This window comes from Heterocephalus glaber, unplaced genomic scaffold (genome assembly GCF_053883595.1).
Source record: "Heterocephalus glaber isolate CG9 unplaced genomic scaffold, H.glaber_assembly_v1.0 deba00001497, whole genome shotgun sequence".
In the NCBI taxonomy this organism is placed as follows: Eukaryota; Metazoa; Chordata; class Mammalia; order Rodentia; family Bathyergidae; genus Heterocephalus; species Heterocephalus glaber.
This window is the reverse complement of record NW_028258320.1, coordinates 51,627,225-51,652,773: the sequence shown is the minus strand read 5'-3', so window position 1 is coordinate 51,652,773 and position 25,549 is coordinate 51,627,225. Positions and strand designations below refer to the sequence as shown.

Here is a 25,549-nt window from a genome sequence, read left to right as displayed (position 1 = left end):
AGGACAGATCTCTGATGCTTCTGTTTGTACATGGCAGTGATAGCCATCCTACCAATTCCTGAAAAGACAGGGATCTTCCTTCAAGTCAGGGCCAGGCCAACTTATTCACCTTTGTCCCATGCTTTCCAGTGCAGAGAGGTCTCTTTGGCAGATTCTAGTACCTCCTGCTCTTAGCCAGGCCAGGGTGAGGGCTGAGAGCTTGGAATGCTCACAGAAGCCTCGACATGCTGAGGGTCAGGAAGGCCAAGGAAAAAACGACTTGCAGGACACATGAGCTCTGTACAGAGAGCTCAGAAACCATTTATCTTTCCACCCTCAAAATCCTCAACAATTATTGTGGAGTTTGCTCATAAGTATAAATTGAACTCTGGATTTGATAAATCATTATGATGGTGCAATGTTAACTTTATTCAGGGAATCTCTGTATTCCTTAAACATTTATGTCCTTTCCAATGATAACAGTATTTTACTTGTCATTTTGAAATGTCAGGTTATTACCTGAAAGGTAACCTCATTTTATGGAATCAGATGGAGATGAAGGAGTATGGAATGCATAATTAGCTAGCACCTAAGTGTTGTGGATGGGACTCAACTCTGGTGGCTGTTTCCAAAGTAATGAGTCACTCTGACAGGCATGGGTGGGTCATCCAAGCCTCATCCCTATGGTGTTTTTTCCTACATGCAATGCCACAAATAACAGCATATTGGGAGCACCCTATCGTATAGCAGTACCCTCCTTCCACTTGGTGGACTCTGTAGGCAGGGGTGTGCACAAAGGCCCCAAAGGGGGAATGGCAACGGCACCACCCAGGGACTGGTACACAGGCCCACGGGCTCCCCATGGGCTCTATCTCACCTCTTCCAGCAGGAGAGCAAAGCTCAGCGGTTCAAGGGTCTTTGCCATTTTGTGGAGTGTCCACCATCTTCCTACTGGACTCATTTCTTGTCACTAAAGCTGCTGGGGCTCAGCCCACTGGGGCTTCCAGAAAAGCTGGGCTGTGCCCTGCAGGTCAGTGACACTGGGGCAGGTGGCTGGCAGAGGAGGGCCTGGCTGACGACTCTCCCCTCCCAGGTGGGCATCGTGCTACACTACTCCACACTCTCCACCATGCTGTGGATTGGAGTGACCGCCAGGAACATCTACAAGCAAGTGACCAAGAAGGCCCTGCCATGCCCAGGCGCAGACCAGCCACCGTTCCCCAAGAAGCCCCTGCTCAGGTACCCAAACTCACTCCTGGGCACAGCCCCCTCCATTCCCTGGGCCCGAGGAATCCCTGCCTTGGACATACTCTTTACAGGTCTTGCAAATTCCTACACCAATCAGCTCTGTGCCTGAGGATGATCTGATCCTCATAGGTGGCCTGGGAGCTGAATGGGGGTAGGGAGCTGGGGCGGCATGCAGGGAGGTGAGGGAGCGTCCAGAGATGGAGATTGGGGACCAGTGTGCTGGGGGTGAGGATGGGGACAGCATGGGGAAGGCAAAGCAGGGTCCTGAGTGAGACCAGGTGAGGCAGAGGGTAAAGCTAGGGTGAGGGCAGGGAATAAGGCTAAGGGGCAGTATGCTGGGGAAGGGGCTGAGAGAAACATGGGGGACAGAGCACTGCTATAACTGGAGCTCAGCTGCTCTGGGACTTGTGCGGCCATGTGCTGGGCATGTTCTTCCCAGCTGCCCAGTTACTGGCATGAGACCTGATGTACCCCCTAGGGTAATCATGTTGAAGACTGGTGGTTGTGACTTTGACTTTGGTTTACTTCCTGGTATCAGTGACTCTAAGATACCTGCTGTTTGCTAGTAGTAAGCCATTATGCACTCAGGCATAGATTTCAAGGTGACATTGGGCGAGAGTGAATTGGGAAAGGGGACCGACTCCAACTTGGCATTCCCTGCTCCTTCCTCAGAGGACTCATGGGTGGTGGTGCTGACCAGCAGTGAACTGCACGGACTGCTCCTGTGCTCTGAGGAAGTTTGCTGCCATTCACAGTGCTGCCAGGAAACCTATCAGCCATGCCCTTCCCCCTGGGCCTTCACATGCTGGAGTGTCTGCATGATGCAGGGTCCCTTGATCACTGGCATGCCTTGCCCCTCCTGATTCTCAGCCCCTGGGCCCCATGGATAGCCATGGACTCAGTGTACACACCTTCCATAGGTGCACACCCTCTGCAGATACAAACTCAGGGTGCCCTGGGCACTGAGGACAGCATCATCCTCCACCAAGTGCCTGCTCCTCTCTGCTGCTCTCTGGCCTGGCTTAGAGCTGGTTAGGGAATGTGCTGCCCCTTCCTGAGAAGACCAGGCAAGAAGCAGCTGGAGACCTGGAGTCTTTCCTTTCAGATTTCCTAAGGGGCCCTCCATACCCTGGCCCACAACCTCTGCCACCACCTCCTCAACCCAGTGCCCCACTTAAAGGCTACACTTCCCCGGGCTCCACAATGGGCATCCTTGGGTCTGCATCTCAGGCCCCAGGCCCAAAAGTTATATGTGGCCTGTGCACATCAACATTAACAGAAATTAGCTCATGAGTTCCAAGAACTTCTCAGCCCTGAAAAAATCCCCAAGATGCCCTTACAGGTGCATGTCCTACTTAGCCACACCCTTCCTGCTGGACCCTAGGTCACAACAGGCAGGGCAACCAGCTCCAAGGGCAGCAGGTCAGGGTCATTGTCTGTGTATAAAGGAACCCATATGTCCTGGCCCATCCTGCGAGTTTCCAACAAGAGATTTAAAAAATAAATGTCCCTGAGAGTCTTCTGTGGGAAATCAGATGATGCTATTTGGGCATTTAATATTTTAAGAAGCCCTCCCCTTCCTTCAATCCCACAGCTGGGTCTGCATGTGCTCTCAGAACATACCTCTGCTCAGCTTTGGGGGATGTATGCCCATTTCCTGGAGATTTCAAGGAATTTTGCAGATCTGAAGTCAATGAATACTATACAAGCCTGAATCCCCTTTCTGCATGAGCATGGTGTGTGTGTGTGTGGGGGGGTGAGTTGGAGGCCTTCTCTTCACAAGACAACTTGGTGGGGAGAGGGTACTGACAACCCCAAAATCCTCACAGGTGGGTTGGTAACCTGCCCTTGAGTCAGGACTTGGTCAAAAAAGAGGAGGACTCATTGAGGGCATCAGCCTTGGAAAGTCCAAACCTTTCAACTGAGTGGGCCTCATGGCCAAGGTTAAAGTCATCTACTCACTCCTCAATCCTGATGGAGGTTTCTGGTTTCTATGACAACCCAAACTAGAGTCTCAGTGGAGATTTTGTGACTTTAGATAGTGATTCGTCTGGTTTCATCTCCCCTTAGTCCCAAGATGTGTCCTCCATGTGTACGTGGGGCCTTTGGAAGCACTCCATGGCCAGCTGGGCCCTCAGGAAATGGCTGTTGGTCAAATGGGTGTTGGTCATGGGCAGAAGAATCACCCCACCCAGGTCTCCTCCCTGACAACAGGGGTATATATAGCGAGAACCCACACTGGAGCAAGGCCCATAGTATGGAGCCCAAGCCACACGAGCTGGGGAGCATGAAGAAAAGCAGCCAACATCCAGGCCTGGGTCCTGTGTGTGGACAGGTGAACAAGCACATATAGGACATGGAGTTTATATCCTGGGGACAAGTCATCAGAGGCCCAAACTCCCACAGATAAAGAGGCAGGTCATGTGTAGAACAGTTTCACAAACTGGGCCCAGGGTAGCTCACACAGGCTCTAGGCAGTCTGTCAGATCCCTGCTATGGGGACCACACTGGTCTGCAGACCACATGAAGAAGTATTACTGTTTTCACAGGACTAACTTCTGGTCTACAAGAATGGCCCTTCTTTTCACTTACTGAAATCTTTAATTTCTTCCTAAAATGCTTTATAATTTGGAGCACACAAATCGTACACCTCCTTGGCTAAAGTTTTTACTCTTTTTTTTCTTTGTAATATTATATAAATTGTATTTACTTTTCATTTCTGATTATTCATTGCTTATGTATAGAAATAGAACTGATTTTTGTGTGTCTATCTTGTATCCTGGAGCTTTGCTGAGTTGCTTTATTAGATACTATAGTTTGCTGTTAATTCTTCAAGATTTCCTATATATATAATGTTCATGTCATCTGTGTGTAAGGCAGTACCAATCTGAGTACTTTTCATTTCTTCTTCCTGCCTAACCACTTTGGCTAGAACCTCTGAATCAGTATTAATCTCTCTTTTCTTTGGGCAGTCTAGCAAAGGTTTGGCAACTTTGTTGATTTTTTTAAAGAACCAATTTTGATTTATCTGTTTTCTCTATTTTTCTATTCTCTATTTCACCTCTGCTCTGCTCTGATCCATATGATTCTCCTTCTTCCACTAGCTTTGGGTTTAGTTTGCTCTTCTTTTATTCAGTTCCTTCCAGTATAAAAATTAGATTATTGATTCAAGAACTTTCTTCTTTAATACAGATGTTTACAACTGTAAATTTCCCTCTGAGCTGCATTGCTATATCCCAAAGTGTATTATGTGGCTTTTTCATTTATCTCAAGTATTTTCCTTTGGATTTCTTCCTTGGCTATTGGTTATTTAAGAGGCGTGGCTGCAAGTTGAGTGTGATTCAGTTCCTGACCCTTCAGTCCTGCCTTGGCCTCTGTAGGTTAGACACTACCCGGAGCCTAGTGTGAGCCTTAGGCCAACAACACAAGTGCTGCCCTCAGCTTGGAGGAGGGTTCAGGAGAGACAGTCTTCAGATGGGGTCTCCAGAGAAAGAAGACTTTCTCAGTGTGGTGAGGTCAACCTAGGACAGAGCAAGATGTGCCCTAAAGAAGGAGTGGTGTTGGAAGAAGGGAGGGTAAACCTTGGGAGGCAAGAAGGTAGACCCTAAGAAGACAGATGCAAGTGATGGGCAGCATTGGACTCCACCCATCCAGCTCATGGGAGGCACTGCTCTAACTATCCCAGCACCCCAAGGATCCCTTCTGATTCTAGGACACTTCACCTCCATAGTGGCCCTCCATAGTGGCCACTGTCACATCTGACACCCTAAGCTCTTGCCCATGGGACTCTTGCCCACAGCCTAAATACACTGTGGCCATTCCAGGATCCACATCATTCTAGACTTTCAGACATACGGATCCCACCGACACCCCCTCCCAGATGTCACCAGCCACCTCAAGTGTGACCACAAGGAAATAGGACTACCCTTCCCAAGACCACAACAATGGTATTTCTTTTCTGTGTCATCAGAGTCTGTCAATTAACTCCTGCTCATTAAATGTTGCACTATGAATTAGTCAGCCTTCAGGACCGTGTATATTTTAAATTAGCCTCTGGGGAATCATTGCAGTGTCTAGTCTGAGCCAGACGTTGTTAAACAACAATGTGTAAATTCTGCCTCCTGGGGTGGGTGGCCAGCAGGATTAACTACCCTTGTGGGCAGGCAGGGACCCATGGCTACCCACCATAAGGAGCAGGCCAAGACTCAAGACACAGAGGCATAGCCTTCCTGAACATGGTTCCTCTATGCACCAGGTCATGTGACAGGGCTGCAAGGGCAAAAGCCATAATGAGCAGGGTCTGGGAGGTCCAGGGAAGGGCCTCAAAATTGTTGCTCTGAAGGATGGGAACACAGAAGACCTGTTCCCCTACCTCCTGCAGCAAAACACAGCAAGATGTGAACTATGTTTCCATGCAGGGAGACTGGCTCAGACCTCCTCAGGGTTCTTACTGGAACTGGCCACAGGTGCCTCTATCCACTGACTGGCCACAGGCTCAAATCCTGCAGGCTTTGAGGCAAGCACAGGTGCTGAGCACACAACACACTGTTTGCATACATAGCCTAGAGAGCCGAGTTGCCTCTGCTGGTAACATCCCAGAGGCCAAGTTCCCAGACTCCCACCAAGAGCCAGCCCTGGAACAGGCCCCTCACGTAGCAACTTGGGACCTGAGGACACTGCCCCCCGCCCAAGGCTTGCATTCTACAGGGAAGCTGTTGGATCTGTCCACTCCTAACTACCTGAATGAGAAGAGAGAGGAGAGTTTGAGAGAAGGAGATTGGGTAAGAAACTGAAGGAAAGAATGAATGTAGTACTGTGTCCCCCAAGCTGACCCTTCTTTACAAAGCAGAGACCTACTTAGACCTTCACAGCAAAATTTCACAGTCCAGACTTGTTATTTCCCTGAATTCTCATAACCACAGACAAACCACTTCTCTGTCTGTCTTCAGTTTAACTGCTCAATCTTGTCACCACAGTCAGGACCACAGGACAGATCAGTGATCACAGTTTTGAGCACATCCTTGGATTTTACACATGGCTGCTCTCAGCATGTTCCACCCCACTAAGACAGTAGGAATGTGGTTGAGCTGCACAGGTTTCAGAGGGCTGGGCCAGCTGCCTGCCTTGGGTGCCTCTCTCCAACCCTGCTGGTCAGGGACCTTCATTCAGGAAGGTCTCTGAGAACCCAGGTCCATTCATGTTTTCTACTCCCTCCATAATCCAAAGGGAAGACACTTCAGAAGCAACAGACTTTCTTGTAGATGCTCAGGGGCTAATTTCCAATTTAACTACATATAATTACATTCTAATTTTGCAATCTGTGCTGCCCCTCTGATAAAGTGGACCAAAGTGGTTTCCGTTACTGAAGCTCTGCTGGTGGTGTTTCTGTTTGGAAAGACAGTTGCAGTAGCACCACAGCAGTGTTCATGTTCAACCTCATAGGCCAGCACTGGTGAAGGATACCATTCTGTTTCCCAACTTTGCTTAGAGGTAGAGAAACCATTCTGTTTCCCAACCTGCTCAGCAGAGAGTGGTTTCCTTCTCAGCCAGGAACCTCTTTTTGGGCCACAGTTGCAAATTCTAACAATTGCCATGGGCTTGGGACATGCTCATGTTCAAGCACTGGCCAGGGTTGACCTACACATAGATCTGGGCCCCTCAGGGTATGCCAGCCCTAGGAACAGGGCTGGAACAACACAGTGTTCCATTTTGAATTCACATCTGTGGACCCATCTTCAAGTGAGCTACTTCAGAGCAAGCTGGGGTCAGAGGCAGGTAGACAGATGCTGGGCAGGAGGCACAGGCATGGCTGACCCACCCTCTTCTGGTGCTCAGACCCACCCTGCTGCTCAGAAGACCGTGGAGTTCATGGAGCCAAAGCGATATGGGGGTGGAGGGGATTGACTGAGACACTCATGTAATGGTAAAAGCTCCCAGGGTTGCCATGAAACCCAGAGCTCTTCATGAAGCAGCCCTCATGTCCATTCCTACCTCTCCTCGTGGATCCTCCGGTCTCAGGCCAGAAAGGTCCTTAGGGTTCGTCTCCTGGTCCTCCCCTAAGCTTTGCAAATAGGAAAACTGAGGTCATAGAGGCACAGAAGCTTGCCCAGAGCCACAGCCGGCCATCAGGATGAAATGCCCCACACTCTGACCCCACAGACTCTGTAGACCCCTCAGCCCCCTCACCAGGTGTTGCACCTTTCTCACCCAGACAGACTGAGGGCCATGGTGGGAACTTGTTCCTATTGTCTGCTGACCAGCAGGAGGGCTGGGGGGAGGGGTCACAGGGGCACCTGCAGCTTCTCCACAAGTCCCATTGCTGCCACTATGGGGGCCAGTGCAAGCCCAGCACCCACTGTTGGGATCCCCCATACAGGAGTTTAGAGGGTTCCAGAGACTTGATGGAGCAGGTCACACAGAGGCCATGTCCAGCAGCAGTCCCTCAAGGCCACACTTGGGCAGAAACATTCTAGGACATAGACTTAATCCAGAAAATGCAGTATTCATCTTTTTTTTTTTTTTTTTTTTTGGTACCAGGGATCGAACTCAGGTTCTTGCGCTTGTGAGGCAGGCAGCGGAACCACTGAGCTAAATCCCTGGCCTGCAGTATTCTTCATGACAAAATGATCATGTCACCCTATGTGTGTGCACCTGTCTCCAAGAAAATCCTAGCAAATGGTGCTGTGATATTTTAATGCATCTCATTAATCATTGCATTTCTGGACATGGCACATCACAGTGTGGTCTGCAGGTGGCAGCCTAGGATGCTGATCTCATTCTGCACTTGATTCCCACCATCTTTGTCCAGCAGCTGTCCTCCCCATGCATGCAAAGCCTCACCCCCACCCCCACCCTCCGCTCAAAGGCTGTAAAAGGCAGATGGGCATGCGACACCTCAGGGGCACAGCAGTAACTAAGAGGCAGTATACTTATGCAAATTGGCAAAAGTGGCTCTTGCCTTAGCTGAAACAACCAGTTTGATTTCTTGGAATTCAAAAGTCATTATTAACATCTCTCAGATAAATCCTGCATCTCAGAGACGTAAAGGGCCCCAAAGGGCTGTGCTGAAGTTTCTGGGCTCCTGCCCAGGCCAACTCCTGGGGGCCAGGTCCACATACACAGTCTCAACCATGCCTCACACTTTCCTGGACAGCACCAGCCGCACATCCAGACTGGCTCTGACCCAGCACATTGCAGGTACTCTAGGGAGGATCTGATTTCCTCTGGGTCAGGGTGGGATAGGGGGCAACACTACCTATATATTACAGAGGGAAGTCTTCAGTGACATGCATTTTGGCTGTTGAGATTGTTCCTTCAAGGGAATCCTGAAAAAGCCAAGACATCAGGGTTCAAAGTGCATAGGAACCTTGTCTGTCACCTGTTGTGAAGCTGAGGATTCGATTCCCAGTCCATCTCCACCAGCTGAGAGCAGAACAGGGTACACACGGGCCCCCACAGGTGGTCAGCAGCAGGCTAGGGTGAGGGCTCCAGAAGGAAAGGGAAATAGCCAGGCCTTGGATCTGACCAAAGAACAACTCTCCTCCAGCCTGGACACCTGAGCATGGGAGCTGGGAACATTCCAGGAAGCCCAGCATTGGTCAGCCAGGCCTAGCCAATGGCTCCATTGGAAGGCTGCAGTGGCTAGGCAGACTCCTGCACAGAGATTTGCTGCAAGTGCAGGAGCGGCATTCAGAGCAAGTGAGGAAAAATAAGGAGAAGTGCAAAGAAGACATTCCAAGAGTAAGACTGGAGGTCAAGAAATTTCTTCAAGGACTAGGATGGAGACCATGTCTACAGGTGGAGCACACAGCCAGGGACACTGTGAGGACTCAGCACAGCTCAGGAGTAGGTGACAGGTACCTGACCTTGTCCCAGCCTTCTTGGCCACCTGTAGGGGACAGGGGAAGGGGACGTTACGAGAACCTCTGCAGTTAGTCCTGGTCTCCTGCGAGCCACAGCAGCACACGGCGAATTACAGGAAAGGTAGAAAAATGAGACTGAGAAGAAGCTGAGCTTTGGGTCTGATCAGTGCTGCTCTGGGCAGCAAAGACAAAGCCCCCACCTTACCACACCTTTTATTCAGTACATCGGGAGAAACAAATGTAACAAATGACTTGCAGAGAGTTCAATAGTTCACATTGGGATAAACAAGGTGTAACGGAAGGCTTGCAGAGAGTTCAGTACATCTCCGGCAAACAAGATGTTAATCAGTCCAAGAACAATGAGGAACTGAGCAGATGTTTGTTCTCCCAGGATGTTTCTTGTCCCGGAGAATCACAGCATCACTGGATCACTGAAGTCTCAGTTGTGACCGGAAGCCAAACTGGAGTTATTCTGTAGCTGGGCTGTAGGCAAGAGAACTAGGCTAACCAAATGATTTATCCCTAGAATTATGTAGCATTGCTCCCAACAGCCACCTGCACTCTTGACCTTGTCAGCAGAAGCAGCCTTGTCCCTCGATGTCCTCAGAACAGCCACATGCCTTCTGCCTTCTCAGCTTCCACGCTTGTCACCACACCTTGGCTACCAACATGCCCCCCTATCCCTCCCTGCCTTCCAGAGACCATTTTCAGGAACGAGCCAACACTCTGCACTCAACGCCTAGCCCCCAGCCGCTCTCTGCTCCTATCCTCAGCCCCTTTCTTGACCTCTTCTCTCTTTCTACTGCCCATCCAAGGCCCCTGGGAACTCCTAGGGTCTGTCCTTGTCTCAAGCTTTATGTGCCCAACAGGAAGTTCTTTGTGATGGTCATTTGGTGGAGCTGACTGCAGCTTGAGGGGCTTAGCATGTGTTTTTATGTCTGGACCAGCTGTAGGGCAGCAGACAGATCCAGTGCATTTCAGCCATGGCTGCCAGGACATGAGCTCCCACGAGGGCTGGACCCAACCCCGTAGGTGCTGGCAAAGGTCTCAGCCACTGAGATCCCAGTTCCAACCAGCGGTTGTCACCATCTCTCTGACCTGTTTCTCTGCTCTCTTATGTTCCATCTGCCCATCCAGGACAGTGGGCCTATGTCAGGTCTACCCACAAAGCTGCATGTGATGGTGGAGAGGCTGGGTGAGAACAAACTCCCGAGGTGAATCTACCACCATGATGGGATTCTGAAGGATTCTCTGGTCTTACTACCTCAGGGATCTGAAGCCCCGAGTCCCTTCCTGCCTGAGTTCCCAAAACTCTCAGGCTTGGCTGTTCATAAACAACAAGAGCTCTTCAGGAGCCCCTTTCCCACTGGCTGCTACAGTCCCACAAGGGATTCATATTATGACACTCATATCCCATAGCAAGGCCTTGCTTTACTCCTGTCCCTCTGAGTTGTATGTTAGCTGACATCCTAACCTGTGCACTTCCTATGGGTGTGCAGCTATGAGTGTGAGAGTAAGTAGATGAGTAGGTGATGTTCCAGCTGTCCCCAGAGTGAGACCGTGGCTGTGTGCATGTTGTATATGCATATGTACAACCGTACGTGTGAGGTTGTTTGCATGTGTGCATGAGTACATACATGTGTGAGTTGATGTGGTTTAGGAGTGCATGTGTGTACATCCAAATATGTGTGTGAATGTGTATGTGTGGTATGTGGGAAAATGTGTGTGCACGTGTTTCATGTGTATATATGTGTGCATGCAAGTGTGTAAATGTGTGAGTTTGTGATTATGTGAGGGTTGTGTATAGTATATATATATTATATGTGCATATGTACAACTGTATGTATAAGAGTGTGTATGTGTGTGTATGTGCATGTAAGAGTATGTAAATGTTTTTGTGTTTGTATATGTGGTTGTATGAGTGTGCATGTGTATATATGCTGCATATGCAAGCATGCATTCTGCATGTGTGAGTGTGCATGTGTGTGAATGCTTGTGCAAGTGTGTTCTGTGAGTGTGTTCCAAGCATGCATGTGTATAGTGTGTGTGGTATGTTTGTATATACATACAGTGGTGTGTGCAAATGCATGTGCATTACTATGGTGATGTGAGTATGAAGTTTGTGTGCAAGGGTACATGTGTTACTATGTGGTGTGTATACAAGCATGTGAGTGTGCACTCCAGTATGCCTGTGCAAGAAGAAGCAGAGGTAGCCCTAGAAGGCCTCAGGCTGTCCCTTGCATCCTGTGGATGCAGAGATGGTAGAAACTCTCTGCTCCCAGGGGATATGGCCAGCCAGGAAGGGAGGGTGTTGGGTCAGGGCAGAGCAGTAACATGGTCACTCCCATGCCATCTTTGATCAGGCTGTGACGACTGCCAGGCCACTTGTACAAACAGTGGGCTTGTGTGTGAATGGAACCTGTGGTAGGGCTGTGCCCTGGGTTCAGGCTCTTCTTATGGTTTCTATGTGTCCTAGAAATTAGTTTATTCCTACTGGACCATTCGTTCCAATCAACAGCAAGGTTTGTGTGCAAGGTGGGGTCACAGAGCCCATGGAGGACAGTGGACTAACAGACTCAAGAGGACAAGTGGAGTTAGCTCCTCTCAAGCACCATCAGTCTGGGTGAGAGAGCATGAACCCCTCCTGTGGAAAGCTCTGCCTGTATCAGGGGTTAAGTCCTTCCTCTTCTTTTTTCTTTTTTTTAAATACATTTCCTGATATAACCTTTCTCTCTTTCTAAGTCTCTCTTTCTCCCTCCCTCCCTCTCTGTCTGTCTCTCTCTCTCTCCCTTTCTGAGTGTGACAGAGCTCTTACCCAAAAAAATGCCAAAAGCATCAGTGCATGGCATGTGGCCTGTGGGGCAGGAAAGACCTCCAAGCCTGTCCCAGTTCCCAGGTCCTCACTGGCCTCACTGACACTTCTGTCTTTGTTCATATTTTGTCACCCAAGTTTGTACTCCTCACACTTATATTGCCCTGACATTGAGCTGGTTTTATGTGAAATCATTTCACGTCATTTTTATTGTTTTTCTTTCTCTGGCTGTTGATTTTACAACCCATCATGTAACTATTGTACAAGACAGACTCACAAAGCACAGCAGCTTGTCCAGCCTTCTTGTTACAGTTAGCGTCTGTCTCACATGCTCGCAGGTTTCAGCTGTAACCATCTGCAAAGCAGTTTTACTCATTTCCCATGGACCCCATCCGGATGGGAAGGCCCCAAGTGCTGCACCCATCTGTTCTGGTGTTCTTCCTTGGTGGGTTCTTACTGGGTTTAGTCGACACCTCCCATGAGTACCACTGCTTCTCATCACCATTGGAAAGTGTCTGCTAGAGCTTCTTCTCCTTTTCTCTTGGCCACTGTCTGGCCCTCATTGGCCAGCAGGGTCTGTGCTAACCTGGAAGTCTTCCAGTGGCTGCACATCAGACCCCTGCTTCCACTCAGTCAGCTTTTGCAAAAAAAGTTCATAGTGCTGACGTGTTTTCCATGGTGTCTTATTTGAGGAGTTTGACCCTTACATTCAGCTCCTTCCTAACCACCTGGGTTATTCTACTAGCAGGGGATATGTTTCAGCTTCCAGTGGCTGCTGTCACACAACCCACAGCTTGGTGACAATGCAGCAGTCCAGGGGTCGGAAGTCTAATGTCAGTCCCTGCACTAAAATCCAGGTGTGAACAGGGCTGCTTTCTGCTGCAGGCTCCAGGGGAGGTGAGACTCATCTTTCCAGCCTCTAGAGCCCATCTTGGTGGCTGCCCTCCTTGGCTTGTGTCCCCTCTCTCCATCCTCCAGCCCAGCAGCATGGACATTTTCCTCTCCTCTCACCTCTGCCTTCCCTCCTCATCAGTGCTATGCTGGTCAGTGTTGATATAACTAGGAGACAGTAATCTCCCCACAGCTTGATGTGACATAAGGTGATACTCAAGTGACCGTGACATATGAGAGAGTCCCCAAGGAGGGAGCTACCCAAGCTGGGGACCAGACTCTGCTGGAGAGAATTTAGTCAGGTGGGTGCCCAGCAAGGACAAACTGGAGTTAGTGCAAAGGGTCTATTATGGATTGTAGGACGACAGTTACAGGACAAGTCAGGACTTCACGGACATCCACACTCTAGATAGCCTAGCAGTTGCAACAAGAAAAATGATGGTTGGGTTGGGAGGCAACTGCAATAGCCTCCTGCGCCCTCTGCTGACCAAACTTAGCCCTACGTGGAGGGAAGGAGCCAGCAAAGACAACCGTGCTTCTTGTTCCTGCAAGGCCTGGTCGGGAGGGAGCCGGAGCAGCAGAAGGGAGGGGCCACCTCCTAGGCCACCATGTATGCGTGATATGTGCTTTCTCAGCTGACTGTGGCAACAGCTTTTCTACAGTGCATGGGAGGACCCATGGGGTCCCCTGAGGGTAGGTCAGCAGCCAGGAAAGGCAGGTGGACAGGGCTGAGTGGCCAAGGTGGGCCACTCCACATAGTAACCCATGTTGAGTCTCTAGGACAAGCTGTCCTCCAAGTGGCCACAGGCTTTCTCCATCCACCCTGGGATACCAAGGGACCTGCTCTCATGGGCTCCCCTGAGTCCTGAGGCCACAAGGGAGAGCCCAGGTTTCTCTCTGGAACAGAGTGAGCCCTGTGCCACTCTTGTCACATGGCTTCCCAGTGCCTGCTAAAGATATCAAGGGAGACCTCGTAATCAGAGCCTACAGAGGCTGGATAGATAGCATGGGCTTCTGCAAATTCTGAGCAGGGTCTCCAGATTCCTCATGCACAGTCCAGCAGGACCTCAGGGGCCTCCTGTACTATCGTCCACCTTGGGAGCTGAGCAGAGAGGCCCCATGTGTGACAGCAGGTCAGGGGGACCTGGATGACCAAACCCAGGCTGGCCTTCTGCAGCCCAGCAGCTGGAACAAACTCTGGACAGGACTGTCTTGGACCTAGCCTCCAAGCAAGCTCCCTCACGAAATGTTCCTGTAGGTATTACAGACATTGGGCAGTTTCCTACCACCCTGTCCTGTTAGCCTGCTGGTGTGCACACTGGGATCTCCTACTTGCTTCACAGGGATCTCACCTGGATCATTCGTGCCCCTCTTTACACTCAGAGAATTCTGTGCAAAAACATTTGAGCTTATTTCCCTCCACACTCAGCAGGAACAGCTCCCAAGCATTCCAGCCCTAGGGCAGCTCCTCACTGGGCTGGGTGGACCTGCTTGTTCTGTGACATTTTCATGGAAATTGGGCTGTTTCTTGGCAAATTGCCCTCTCTTTACCCCTCATTTGGCTGCCTGCATGGGTGTGTATTCATGGTGGGCCACGTAGAAAGCCCTTAGAGGCTCACAGCCTTGAATTATCCTGTGGCAAGTCCAGGGCTTCCTGTTACACCTGATTTCATCAGGAAAGAAAATCATTATGCACCTTGCCACTTTGGGTGCCTGCTATATGCTAGAGGTGTCTAGCACATGTGATCAGTGCCTTTGTAGTGAGACCAATAGGTGAATAAGCATGTTGGTATAAAGTGTACAGGACTGCAGGACACTGACGTGGGGCAAGGCAACTTCTCAAGGAGGTTCTAGGAGACCCATAGAATGGAACAGAGCTTGTAGGGAAGGCTGGGAAGGGTCCAGGCAGGAGCCAAGTGGACAGGGATCTGGGGCTGAGTCTAGTGGGGCTGTGATCTACAGATACATCTGGACCACACAAGAACTGGCCATCCCTGATCAAAGGCCTCTGTGGTCTTTGTCAATAGGCCAAAAATGCTGCCTGTTGGTTTGGATGTTTCTTGTTTCTCAAAGAGCCTTGACACTTTCTGGTGAAGTGAGAGACCCCTTGACATGTCCCCAGGAGCAGCGGGGCTTCTGGGAAGAGGATGAATTGGTCAGCTGTTTTGTCCACAGAAAATGAAGGGCAGGTCCTGGCAGAGCAAGAGCAGAAGATATAGGGAGGCAGAGGCTCAATGCCATGCCTTGGCCTGCTGAGCCACTGAGATTATAGGTAGTGCCATTTTGTCCAGCTATTTGTTTTATTTTGATTCTAACAACTTTCCCTCATGAACAGCTTAAGCAGCCCCATCCTCCCACAGAAGAATTACTATGATTCTTTTCCATCAAGAGTAATTTTGTCTGACTAACAGCTTCAATCACTCAAGGGTATGGCTCGGTGGCAGACCATTTGCTGAGCAAACAAAAGGCCCTGAGTTCCAACCCCAGCACGACCAAAAAAAAAAGAGGAAAGAAAGAAACCAAATTACTGCAGCATGTGCCCTATTGCCTGAGACTTCTTTAGCCCAGAACATTTTGGGACCATCCTGCTGAGTGGGTTCCATGGTATCATCCATTTCCAGGTGTTGAACGCCTTCCTGTTTCTGGTTTGGGTTACACAAATCTGTGTGAACTCTGATTCAAGTCTTTCTGTGCTTGCAAGTTTATGTTGCCAGATGGCACGGTATCCAGTGGTTCTAGGCTTTTTCTGTCCCATCCAAAGAATTGGCTAGGACAACCAATGAACAGGTAAATGCAACTTTTATTTAAAGTAAAGGAGCCAGGCATGGTGCCACACACCTATAATTGCAGCACGCAGGAGACTGAGGCAGGAGGATTGCTTTGAAGCCAGCCTGGGCTGTATAGTGAGTTCAAGGCCAACCCGAAGTATACAGCAAGACCTATCTCAAAACAAGAAAGAAATGAAAGAAAGAAAGAAAGAAAGAAAGAAAGAAAGAAAGAAAGAAGGAAGGAGAGCAGGGTGTGGTGGCTCATGCCTGTAACCCCAGCACTTGGTAGGCTGAGGCAGGAGGAACATCCCAAGTTCAAGCCCAGCCTGAATGCTATCCCTTTGTCAAGACCACCTTCTGTGAATATTTTTCCCACTCCATAGCTGCCTATACAGTTCCTTAACAATGTTTTTTGTGAGCAGAAGTTACCAATTCGGTGAAGTTTTGCTTATCAATTTTTTTCATTTATTAATTATTATTCATTTATTTTACCTTTCCTGTGGGACTCCAAGAAACTTCTCCCTACCACCATTGTGTGATAATTTCTCCTGTATTATCCCATAAATCTTTGGAGTTTGAACTTTTCCTACCAAGTCTGTGTACAGGATAGGTTGAGTCGAGTTTCCATATGGACATTCTAGTGATGAGGAATGCCCTTTCCTCATCACATTGTTTTTGTTTTTGTTTTGTTTTGGTACCAGGGATCGAACTCAGGTCCTTCTGCTTGTGAGGCAGGCGGTGGAACCACTGAGCTAAATCCCAGGCCCCCATCACACTGATTGATGGCTTAACAGAAAATCATTCCACAGTGTGACTGTGGGTCCATCTCAGACTCTTCCTAAATTACTGCGGTCTTTTCTGGTTTGGTTTTGTTTTTTGTTTTGTTTTGTTTTGTTTTGTTTTTTACAGTCCTTCCTCTTGGACTACATGTCTAGATAGTTGTGGCTTTTTAGTAAGTCTTTGGTCTGATGAAGTGAGTGTTCAAGATGGCTCTGAATACACCACATCAATTACATCCCCATACAAATTTTAGAGTAGATTTTTCAACCTTTACAAAAAGAGAACTGCTGGGATTATGATTGTGATTATGATTTTCATGCCATTGTAAAACATTTTTATTTTATTTTTCAGTGGTTTCCTGTTCATATATGAATATAAAATTGATATTTTTATATTAACCTTACTACTTTCCTAAATCACTTCCTAGTGCTAATTGTTGTAGAGTCCACAGAATTTTTCATGTAATCAGTTATGTTAACTGCAAACAAAAATATCTTTACTTCACTTGTTATCTGGTATAAGTTTTCCATAAATGCATTTTACAAACTAAGGAAATTGCCTTCCATTCCTAGTTTATGTTTTTTATGATGAATATGTATTAATTTTATCTTTTCCTGCATCTATTGAATGATCATACTGTGTTCCTTTTGCTGTGTTCATATGTTGAACTATGTTCACTAATTTTTGTGAATAACAATCTAGCTTTGCTTTTTTAGCTCAATCTTACATGGTCATAATGTTTGTCCTTTCCATGAAGTTCCTAGCTTTCATTTGCTGATGCATTATTAGAGCAATTAGTGTTTGTGGTCATGAGGGATAGTGCAAGGTAACTTTTTTTAGTCTCTCAGTCTGGTTTTGAGATCAGAGTCTTACTAGCCTTGTAAATAAATTAGGAGGTGTCTCCCCTTTTCAGAGCTTATATGAGAGTGGTGTTATTCCTCCTCAAATATGTGGTCAAACTTACCAACCAACCTACCTGTTAGATGTTTCTAGATATTGAATCAATTTTATTAGACACTAGATACCAAGATTTTCTAATTCTTATTTTTATATTTTGTCAATTTGTACTTTTCCCAAGGAATTTATCAATTTCATCAAAGTTTCTGAACCTATTGGTACATAGTTGTTTATTTATGTTTTGTTTTGTTTTGAGACAGGGTCTCACTAATGTAGTTCAGGATGGCCTTGAACTCACTATGTAGCCCAGGCTGGCTTCAAACTCACAGGGATCCTCCTGCCTCTGCCTCCTGAGTGCTGGGATTACAGGTGTGCACCACCAGGCCCGGCCTGTAGTAGTTTATTATATTATTTTATTATTCTTGCAATATCTTAGGAAATATAACATTAACTCCTCTTTCTTAATGCTGGTAATTTGATTTCTATCTATTTTCTTACTCAGTCTAGCTAGGAGTTTGGGGATTTGTTCATTTTTTTCAAGGAATCATCTTTCACAGTGTTTTATCTTTATCATCTTCTTCCACTGGTTATTTTGGGTCTAATTTGATCTTGTATTTTTCTATCTTGTTAAATTGGAATCTTATGTCACTAAATTTTAGATCTTTCCTTTTTTAAAAAATACGACCATTTAAGCTATATATTTCCCTGTGTTCCCTGCTATAGCTGCATCCCAGAAATTCTGGTATATTGTATTTTCTTTATCATTCTACTTAAAATACTTTCTGAATTCCCTTGTGATTTCCCCTTTGACCTATGAATTATTAACAAGTTTGTTGTTAATTTTACAAATATTTGTGGTTTTCTAGTTATGATATTGTCGTTAATTTCCCATTTAACTTAATTGTAATCAGAGAAAGTACTCTCCATCATTTTTAAGTCTTTTGGATTTTTCAAGGCTCATTTCATAGCATATCTTGCCATCTGTAATGGTGAATAAGTCACTTGCACTTGAAAAGAATGTTTGAATACCACTGTTGAGTGTGATGTTCTACAGCAGTTAGGTGAAATCAGTTTATTCTTCACATCTTCTATTCCTTTACCAGTATTTTGTTTAGCTGTCCTATTGCTAGCTACGAGAGAGGTTTTAAGGTCACCAGTTATGATTTTGGAATCATCTATTTCGCCTTTCTTTCTTCTTATCAATTTTGGTTCAAGTATTTTGAGCCCTTTTCTGGGTATACCCTGACAAGCATTGCAATCGTGACAGAATGCTACCTTTCACCCTGTGCCACAAAACCCATTTCATCTGGTGATCATGTGATTGCACCAGCCTTTTGGGGCTCACAGATGGATAACAGCAAATGGCATTTTCTCTCCATTCTGTGCCTTCATATTAAAGCGCTTCTATACTAGACCACATGTGGCTGGGGGTTTTTTGTTTTGTTTTTCCTATTCTGACAGTCCCCGCCTTTGAACTGGATCTTTCAGTCAATTTAATTGTAATAGAATTTTGATTTGTTTGAATTGGGTCTCCATTTTACTCTCTTTTCTTTCTATTTTTAACCTCTCATTCTTGTTTTGTGTTTGTTCATTCTTCCTTTTTTTCCTTCTTTTGTATTATTTTAATATTTTTTATTTATAGTATTTTTCTATTAATGTCTTACAGACTTTAGCAATTAAAGTCCATGGTTTTTTCACAATCCATGTAGAATATAAAATTACTACCTTGTGTAGAGTAGAGGAACCTTGTAACTTAGGGCCAACCTCTATTCTCTTTTATGCCATGCTTTAGGTCATAAATTATCAACTCCACACAGTGATGTTAAAATTCTCTCTTTAAACAGTCATATGTATTTTTATTAGTGTATATTAGTATTATAAGATGGTGGAGTTTGAGGGAGTTGGTACCTGTATTTAACATATCTTGATCTACTTTTATCCCATTACTGCCTCTCACTTTTTTCCCCACCTATTTCCTTCCCTGTCTCCAAAAGTCTTCCTCTTGGTTTTCTGTCACCTTTCCTTTATTTTATTCATTTATTTGGGTTCTCATGTGAGAGAAAACATGCAATATTTAGCTTTCTGAGTCTGGCTAATTTTACTTAACATGATGGTTCCAGTATTTTGAAGAAATTAAGAGAAAACAAAGTTTTTCAGTTACCCAATAATTAACATTTCTATGCTTTCTGATGACCCAAGTTTCTCCTAGGTACAACATCCCTCTGACTGGGGAACTATATGTAACATTTCTCGAAGCATAGTTTGAGGAGAAATTCTGTTACATTTTTGTCAGGAAATGTCTTTATTTTACCTCCATTCTTGAAGGCCATTTCTTTGGCTACAGAGTCCTAGGAGGTGAAGATTCCCTGGGGGCCTCCTATCCCACTTCTTGAATATGGGGTCTCATTATTGTGCTTGTGGGAACAGCACACTCTGCCTTCCAGGTATGTTATAGCCCCCAGGAGGGAGCCCCTTCTCCTAAATGGGTCCCACAGTGGCCCGTTCAACAGGCCACCCATGGCTGGGTACACCATCTCTGGGAACCCTTGCTGTCAGAACCAGTGTGCTCTCAGCCTCACATCCAAGGCACACAAGCTTTCTGCTGGATGTATCTGACATTTGATCATCCCGGGTAAAGTCATCTTAACTGTATTTGGAATGAATGCTGTCCCTCCAGGGCACCAGCCCAAAGGGGAACATCTTGCCTCCGAAGCTGCAGAGGGCTAGATGGGCCTAACTTCCTTGCCCTGAGATTTTGAGTGGGTGACCCCACTCAGTGTCCCCCAAAACCTGTCCTCACCAGAAGTACACTCACTCTACCCCTTTGTGGCTGTCCCACCTCCACCAGCATCCTGGTAAGGTCTCCAGCTGAGTCTGTAACAGATGAGCTGCCACAGGCCCATGCCTCCCACAGACAGCTGAGTGGCCAGGGCTCCTCCATCAGGCTTGTGCTTCTCTGTCCTAAGGGGCTGCTTGGCCCAGGACCCCTCAGCTGTCTATTTGCACCAAGGAAGTGGAAAGACAGCAGTGAATTCAGGTGCTCTCAGGGAGTCAACACCCTCTGCTTTCTGGCAGGTTTTACCTCATCAGTGGAGGCATCCCTTTCATCATCTGTGGGGTCACAGCTGCCACAAACATCAGTAATTATGGAACTGAAGATGAGGACACAGCATAGTGAGTACTGAGTACTAGCCACCCTGTAGAGGGTGGAACCACTTGCCCACTGCACACCCAGGGGTGCCCAGAACCCCTGCAGGACGTTACTGTTTCCATGCCCAGATATTGGGTGGGGGAAAGCTGGTTTCCACAGGCCTCCAGTGGTGTCAGTTTTGGTCAGTGACTTTCCCCAAGGTGCCCCTGGTGAGAAACAAGCAGCAAAACCTGGCTCTAGGCCCCAGAGGCCACTCAGAGCTATGGCTCCCCTCCCTTTCCCCTAGGTGGGTAGAGCTATCTCCTCCCCAAAGACTCAGTTTCCTGCTAAATCTCTTTGTGTGGGCACCAAAGGACTGGTTTTCTTCAGATAGGAAGGGCCTGGGAGGCAGATAATGATTCAGCAGCAGCCCTGAGGTCGGCTGAGAATGGACACCTTGAGCAGGGACAGACTCACCCACCTCACCCCTTGCCCATGTCCAGAGCCCTAGTCAGACTCTCCTCACACTCAGATCATCACACGCACCTTCTCCCTGTGCCCCAGGACATCCAGCCCTGCCTCTCAAGCCCCAGTGCTTCCCCCAAGCCCTCCCTACTTCAGCCCCACCTTAGCCCCCACCCATCACCTCTGTTTGCTTCCCAGTCCAGGTTACTTTCTTGTCACTTCCCCTGACCAGCAGGGCTGAGATCAGACCCCAAACTTCCATCTAGTGACATCTGAGCTGCCAGTGATTGCTCCAGTTCAGTCCCCATTTACCAATGCCTACTCCTCTCCACTGACCAGTTTCAGATGCTTTGGCTTCTGCCCTTTTCCATCTGATTCTGTCCCACAAAATTAATCCAACACACTATAGAAACCCCTCTTAGTCTGTCCAACCAGGCCTGCACTGACTGGCATCTCCCTGCAGCTGCTGGATGGCCTGGGAGCCCAGCCTGGGTGCATTCTATGGGCCAGCTGCCTTCATCGCCCTGGTCACCTGTGTGTACTTCCTCAGCACCTACGTCCAGCTGCGGCGCCACCCCGAGCGCAGGTATGAGCTCAGAGAGCGCACAGAGGAGCAGCAGCGCCTGGCTGTACCAGAGGGAAGCCATTGCCATGGGGTGAGGCCAGGCACACCAACTGCCTGTGACACCCTGGTGGCCTCACAGCTGCAGAATGAGCACTCGTTCAAGGCTCAGCTGCGGGCCGCCGCCTTCACACTGTTCCTATTCACAGCCACATGGACCTTTGGGGCACTGGCTGTGTCTCAGGGCCACTTCCTGGACATGATCTTCAGCTGTCTGTATGGCGCCTTCTGTGTGACGCTGGGGCTCTTCGTGCTCATCCACCATTGCGCCAAGCGGGAGGACGTGTGGCAATGCTGGTGGTCTTGCTGCCCTTCCCGAGGGGACACCTCCACCACCAAACCCAGCACCCACCCTGCACTTGATGCCAATGGAGACATACTGGGGCACACCTGCCTGCAGGACTCACCAGGCCCTGGCAACCCAAGGGGCTTCAGCCACGCACCCACTGGCCACTGCAAGATGACCAACCTGCAGGCTGCCCAGGGCCATGTCAGCTGTCTCTCACCAGCCACTCCCTGCTGTGCCAAGATGCACTGCGAGCAGCTGATGGAGGAGGAGGCCCATGTGCACATGCCTGAGGAGGATGCCTTCCCACACGACCCACACTTGCACAGGTGCCTCAAGGGCAGAACTAAGCCTCACTACTTCAGCCGGCACCAGGCAGCTGCCACTGAGCATGAGTATGCCTACCACATCCCCTCCAGCCTAGATGGCAGCCCCCATAGCTCACACACAGACAGTCCCACCAGCTCTCTTGAGGGCCCCATGGGAGTGCACACATTGGCCTGCTGCACCCAGGGTGACCCCTTCCCTATGGTCAGCCAGCCTGAGGGCAGTGACGCCAGTCCTGCACTCTACGGCTGCCCTCCAAGGCTGCCTCCAGGACCTGCCCATTTGGAGATGCTCCGGAGGACACAGTCCCTGCCATTTGGTGGCCCCAGCCAGAATGGGATGCTCAAGGGCACTGTTCAAGAAGGACTGTCATTCAGCACCGACGGGACGGGCAATATCCGAACAGGGCCCTGGAAAAATGAAACTACTGTGTAATGGGGACAGGAACAGATCACCCTCACCAGTGCCACCATGTCCCTGGAGGAGCTTCTGAGCAAAGAGGAGGCCCATTTGCCACATGAGGTTGGTGGGAAGGGTCACCAAAATGACCAAGCCTTTCAGAAGCTGCTCACACATTAGATCTGTGTTCCTTTTGTTGTGAAAGACCCCAGCAGGAAAATGTTCTGGGCCGCACCTGCCTCTGTTAGTCCCAAAGTGGGATGTGGCTGTCCACATACTGTCACCTGCTTTCTGTTTATAGTATTCCATCTCCAGGGCAGCCCAGAATCAGAGTACAGGATTCTATCAAAGAAGCTACCCCAGACCCCAGGGCAGGGCCCTGCATCCATACTGTATTGCTGGGTGGTGATCCAGGCAACCTCAGCAGAGGCTCCATCTGATGTTTCCTGGCCTCGTGTGTGTGTGTGTGTGTGTGTGTGTGTGCGCGCACATGTGTGTGTTAAATTTTGCTCTAGGAGCCATGGTGGCCAGTCCTAAAGAGCATTCTCCCACTGGGCAGTTTCCACAGGTCCCTTCCAGTGTCCTTGTGTTTGTGTCACACCAGCATCTTCCCCCTGGCACTTCTTCCAGCTCACTGAACCCTAACCCCTGGCAGTGCAGCCTGAGAGTATCTTGGATGCTGGAAGGTGGGCCCCCCACACTGCTTCTGGAGCTGTAGGCAAGGAAAGCAGCTGCCAATGGCTGCCAGCCTACAGAGGGCTGGTCACAGTCTCTTGGGTCCCATGCCTTCCAAGATGCCCAAATACTTCATGGAGATTCAGCTTCCAGACCCAGCCACTATCAGGATTGGACTGGATCCCACTCCACTGTGGGCACTTCTCTGTTGCACAAAGAAGAGGAACTAACTGGAGTGTGATAGTCATCGTAGACAAAATTTCTTTTTCTTTTTTCATTTTCATCTGGGCACAAAGCCCCAACTCGAAGGACAGATGTTGACGACAGTGAACCTTTTGTGAAAAGAAGTAGCCTGTCCCTGGCGGAGTCCCCACTGAGGCTGGAGCACCTGTGTTCAGAGGGGCATGCCCATGAGACTGTGCACAGGCATTCCCCTCTCTCCTCCCAGCCTGTGGAACATGTGCACACACATGTATGCACACATACATGTACACAAGCACATATACATACACCACACACTTGGATACACATACATTCACACACTGTGCATATCACAAACATGCATGTGTACAAACGTATATATGTGTGAAAAGTACACATGCACACACTTGCAGAACAGGCATGTGTATGAGTGTGTGCACATCGTACAAAACACACATGCATACCTTCATGCACCTGTACAACACACACGAGTGCACATACACACATACTGCAGTGTACACACATTTACACATGTACCCAGACACTTGTTTTCTATCCACCCCAAGCCCTGGGTTTTCACTGCAGGTGCTCATGTCAGCCTCAGGATCAGTGTCACTGTGACTCTGCTGTTTGGGCAGGTGGCTTCATCGGGAGCAGAACCTTCCCAATGCACACCTCAGAGGGGAGAGCAGGAGGCATGTTGCAGCACCTTCCAGGTAGGCACAATCTGCAGTGCTGCAGTGAGAAGTGCCATCCAGAGACCAATGCTCAGTATCTGAGTAAGGAGCCTGTCAGCCCTGACACTTATAAACTCATCTGTGATATTGTAACTTACCGCAGCTTCCTGCACCCAACACAGACCCTGTGTGTCCTTATAGGTCAAGCAACAGGCAACCAAGGACCTCTGGGTGGTTTAAGTTTTTGTCACTGTCTAGGCTTGTCACCTGCTTCCGTAGCTGATGCACACAGAACCCAATGCTATGCTGTGTGCACACTGTAGATGCAGACTGTCCAGATGAAAATACATTATTTTGCATTGTTTGTCCTTGGTGAGGCTGGTCAATAGCATCCTGTGTGTGTTTCTTGCCCTTGACAGGGGACAATGGTCCAGGTGGGGGCGGGACCCCATCCAGGCTGCTCCCTTGGGCTGCGGCCCCTCACATCCTTTCTGCTCTCCACACCCCCTGGCAGAACAAAGAGGGCACCTCATCATTCAACCAAAGAAATTCAGCATTAAATATTGAACCTCATTGTGTTTCGATATTGATTTAGCCTTGTGAGTCCACTCGAGACCAGTGTTGTGACATCCCCTGTGTGTGTCCTGTTTGGGGATTCACAGCATAACTGCAAGATGGAGCACTCAACATGGAGCCATCCTGCATAGGACATGGGTCAGGAGAGCAGACCACGTCCCATTGTCTCAGGGGTTTTTTGTGTCCCTTCCTTCTTTTGTGAGTGTCCATGTGGATATATGTGTGGGTATGCTGCCTGCATATGTGTGTTGTGTGGTTATGAATTGTGTGTGGGACCTATAGATGTGAACATGCATGATTGTGAGGGTGCGTGTGGTTGTATTTGGGAGTAAATGTGTTTGTGAAGGTTGTTGCATGTGTGCGTGCATGAATGTGCATGCATGCACATGTGCACTCTCAAAAGACACAGCATGAGGCACCCCCTCCTCTCTGCACAGGTACTAACTCACAGAGGTGACATCCCTACCACACAAGAAAGCTGTGACAAACTTAATCACCTGAAATAGGTGGGAAAGTGAAAGTCACCTGTGCCTTAGGACACAGGTGGGTCTCAACAGGCTCCTCTGCAGTGATTCTAGCTGAGGAAGCCCCCAGAGGTCTGTAGACCACACAGGCAGCTTCTGTCTCTCCTGGGAAGCTGTCCTATAGCTCCAGAAAGGTCTCAGGTCTGCCTACCCAGGCGCCAGAGCTGGTTAGGTAAATTAAGAGCATCTCTCTGGCCCCCTCACTCCTCCATGAAGCCCTCTGGGCAGCCTCTGAATGAGTCATCCCTGTGAGGGCTTTGAGTAGCTGAGAGGCCCATGGGGTTTCTAGTAAGAGTAGGGTGATAACCTGCCTCTCTGAGATTCTAAGAAACACAGCAGGCCAAGGGCAGCTCCTGGCCCCCAAGAGCCCACCTGAGGAGGAAGGTCAGCTCAGAAGATTGACCCAGCTGTCAGAGGGCTGACAAGCAGC

General features: G+C 48.5%; 1 protein-coding gene across 2 annotated transcripts in view; it reads left to right on the top strand.

The window, feature by feature from the left end:
• Adgra1 (adhesion G protein-coupled receptor A1) overlaps nucleotides 1-24,383 on the top strand; it is a 38,363-nt gene extending 13,980 nt beyond the window's left edge. For both annotated transcript variants that reach the window (XM_004838698.4, XM_021253217.2), the window contains 3 exons: nucleotides 1,073-1,218; nucleotides 20,313-20,411; nucleotides 21,296-24,383. In XM_004838698.4, coding sequence (XP_004838755.1) covers nucleotides 1,073-1,218; nucleotides 20,313-20,411; nucleotides 21,296-22,502 — 1,452 coding nt within the window. In that variant the 3' untranslated portion in view covers nucleotides 22,503-24,383. The remainder of the gene's footprint in view (nucleotides 1-1,072; nucleotides 1,219-20,312; nucleotides 20,412-21,295) is intronic.
• The last annotated feature ends 1,166 nt before the right edge of the window (nucleotides 24,384-25,549 follow it).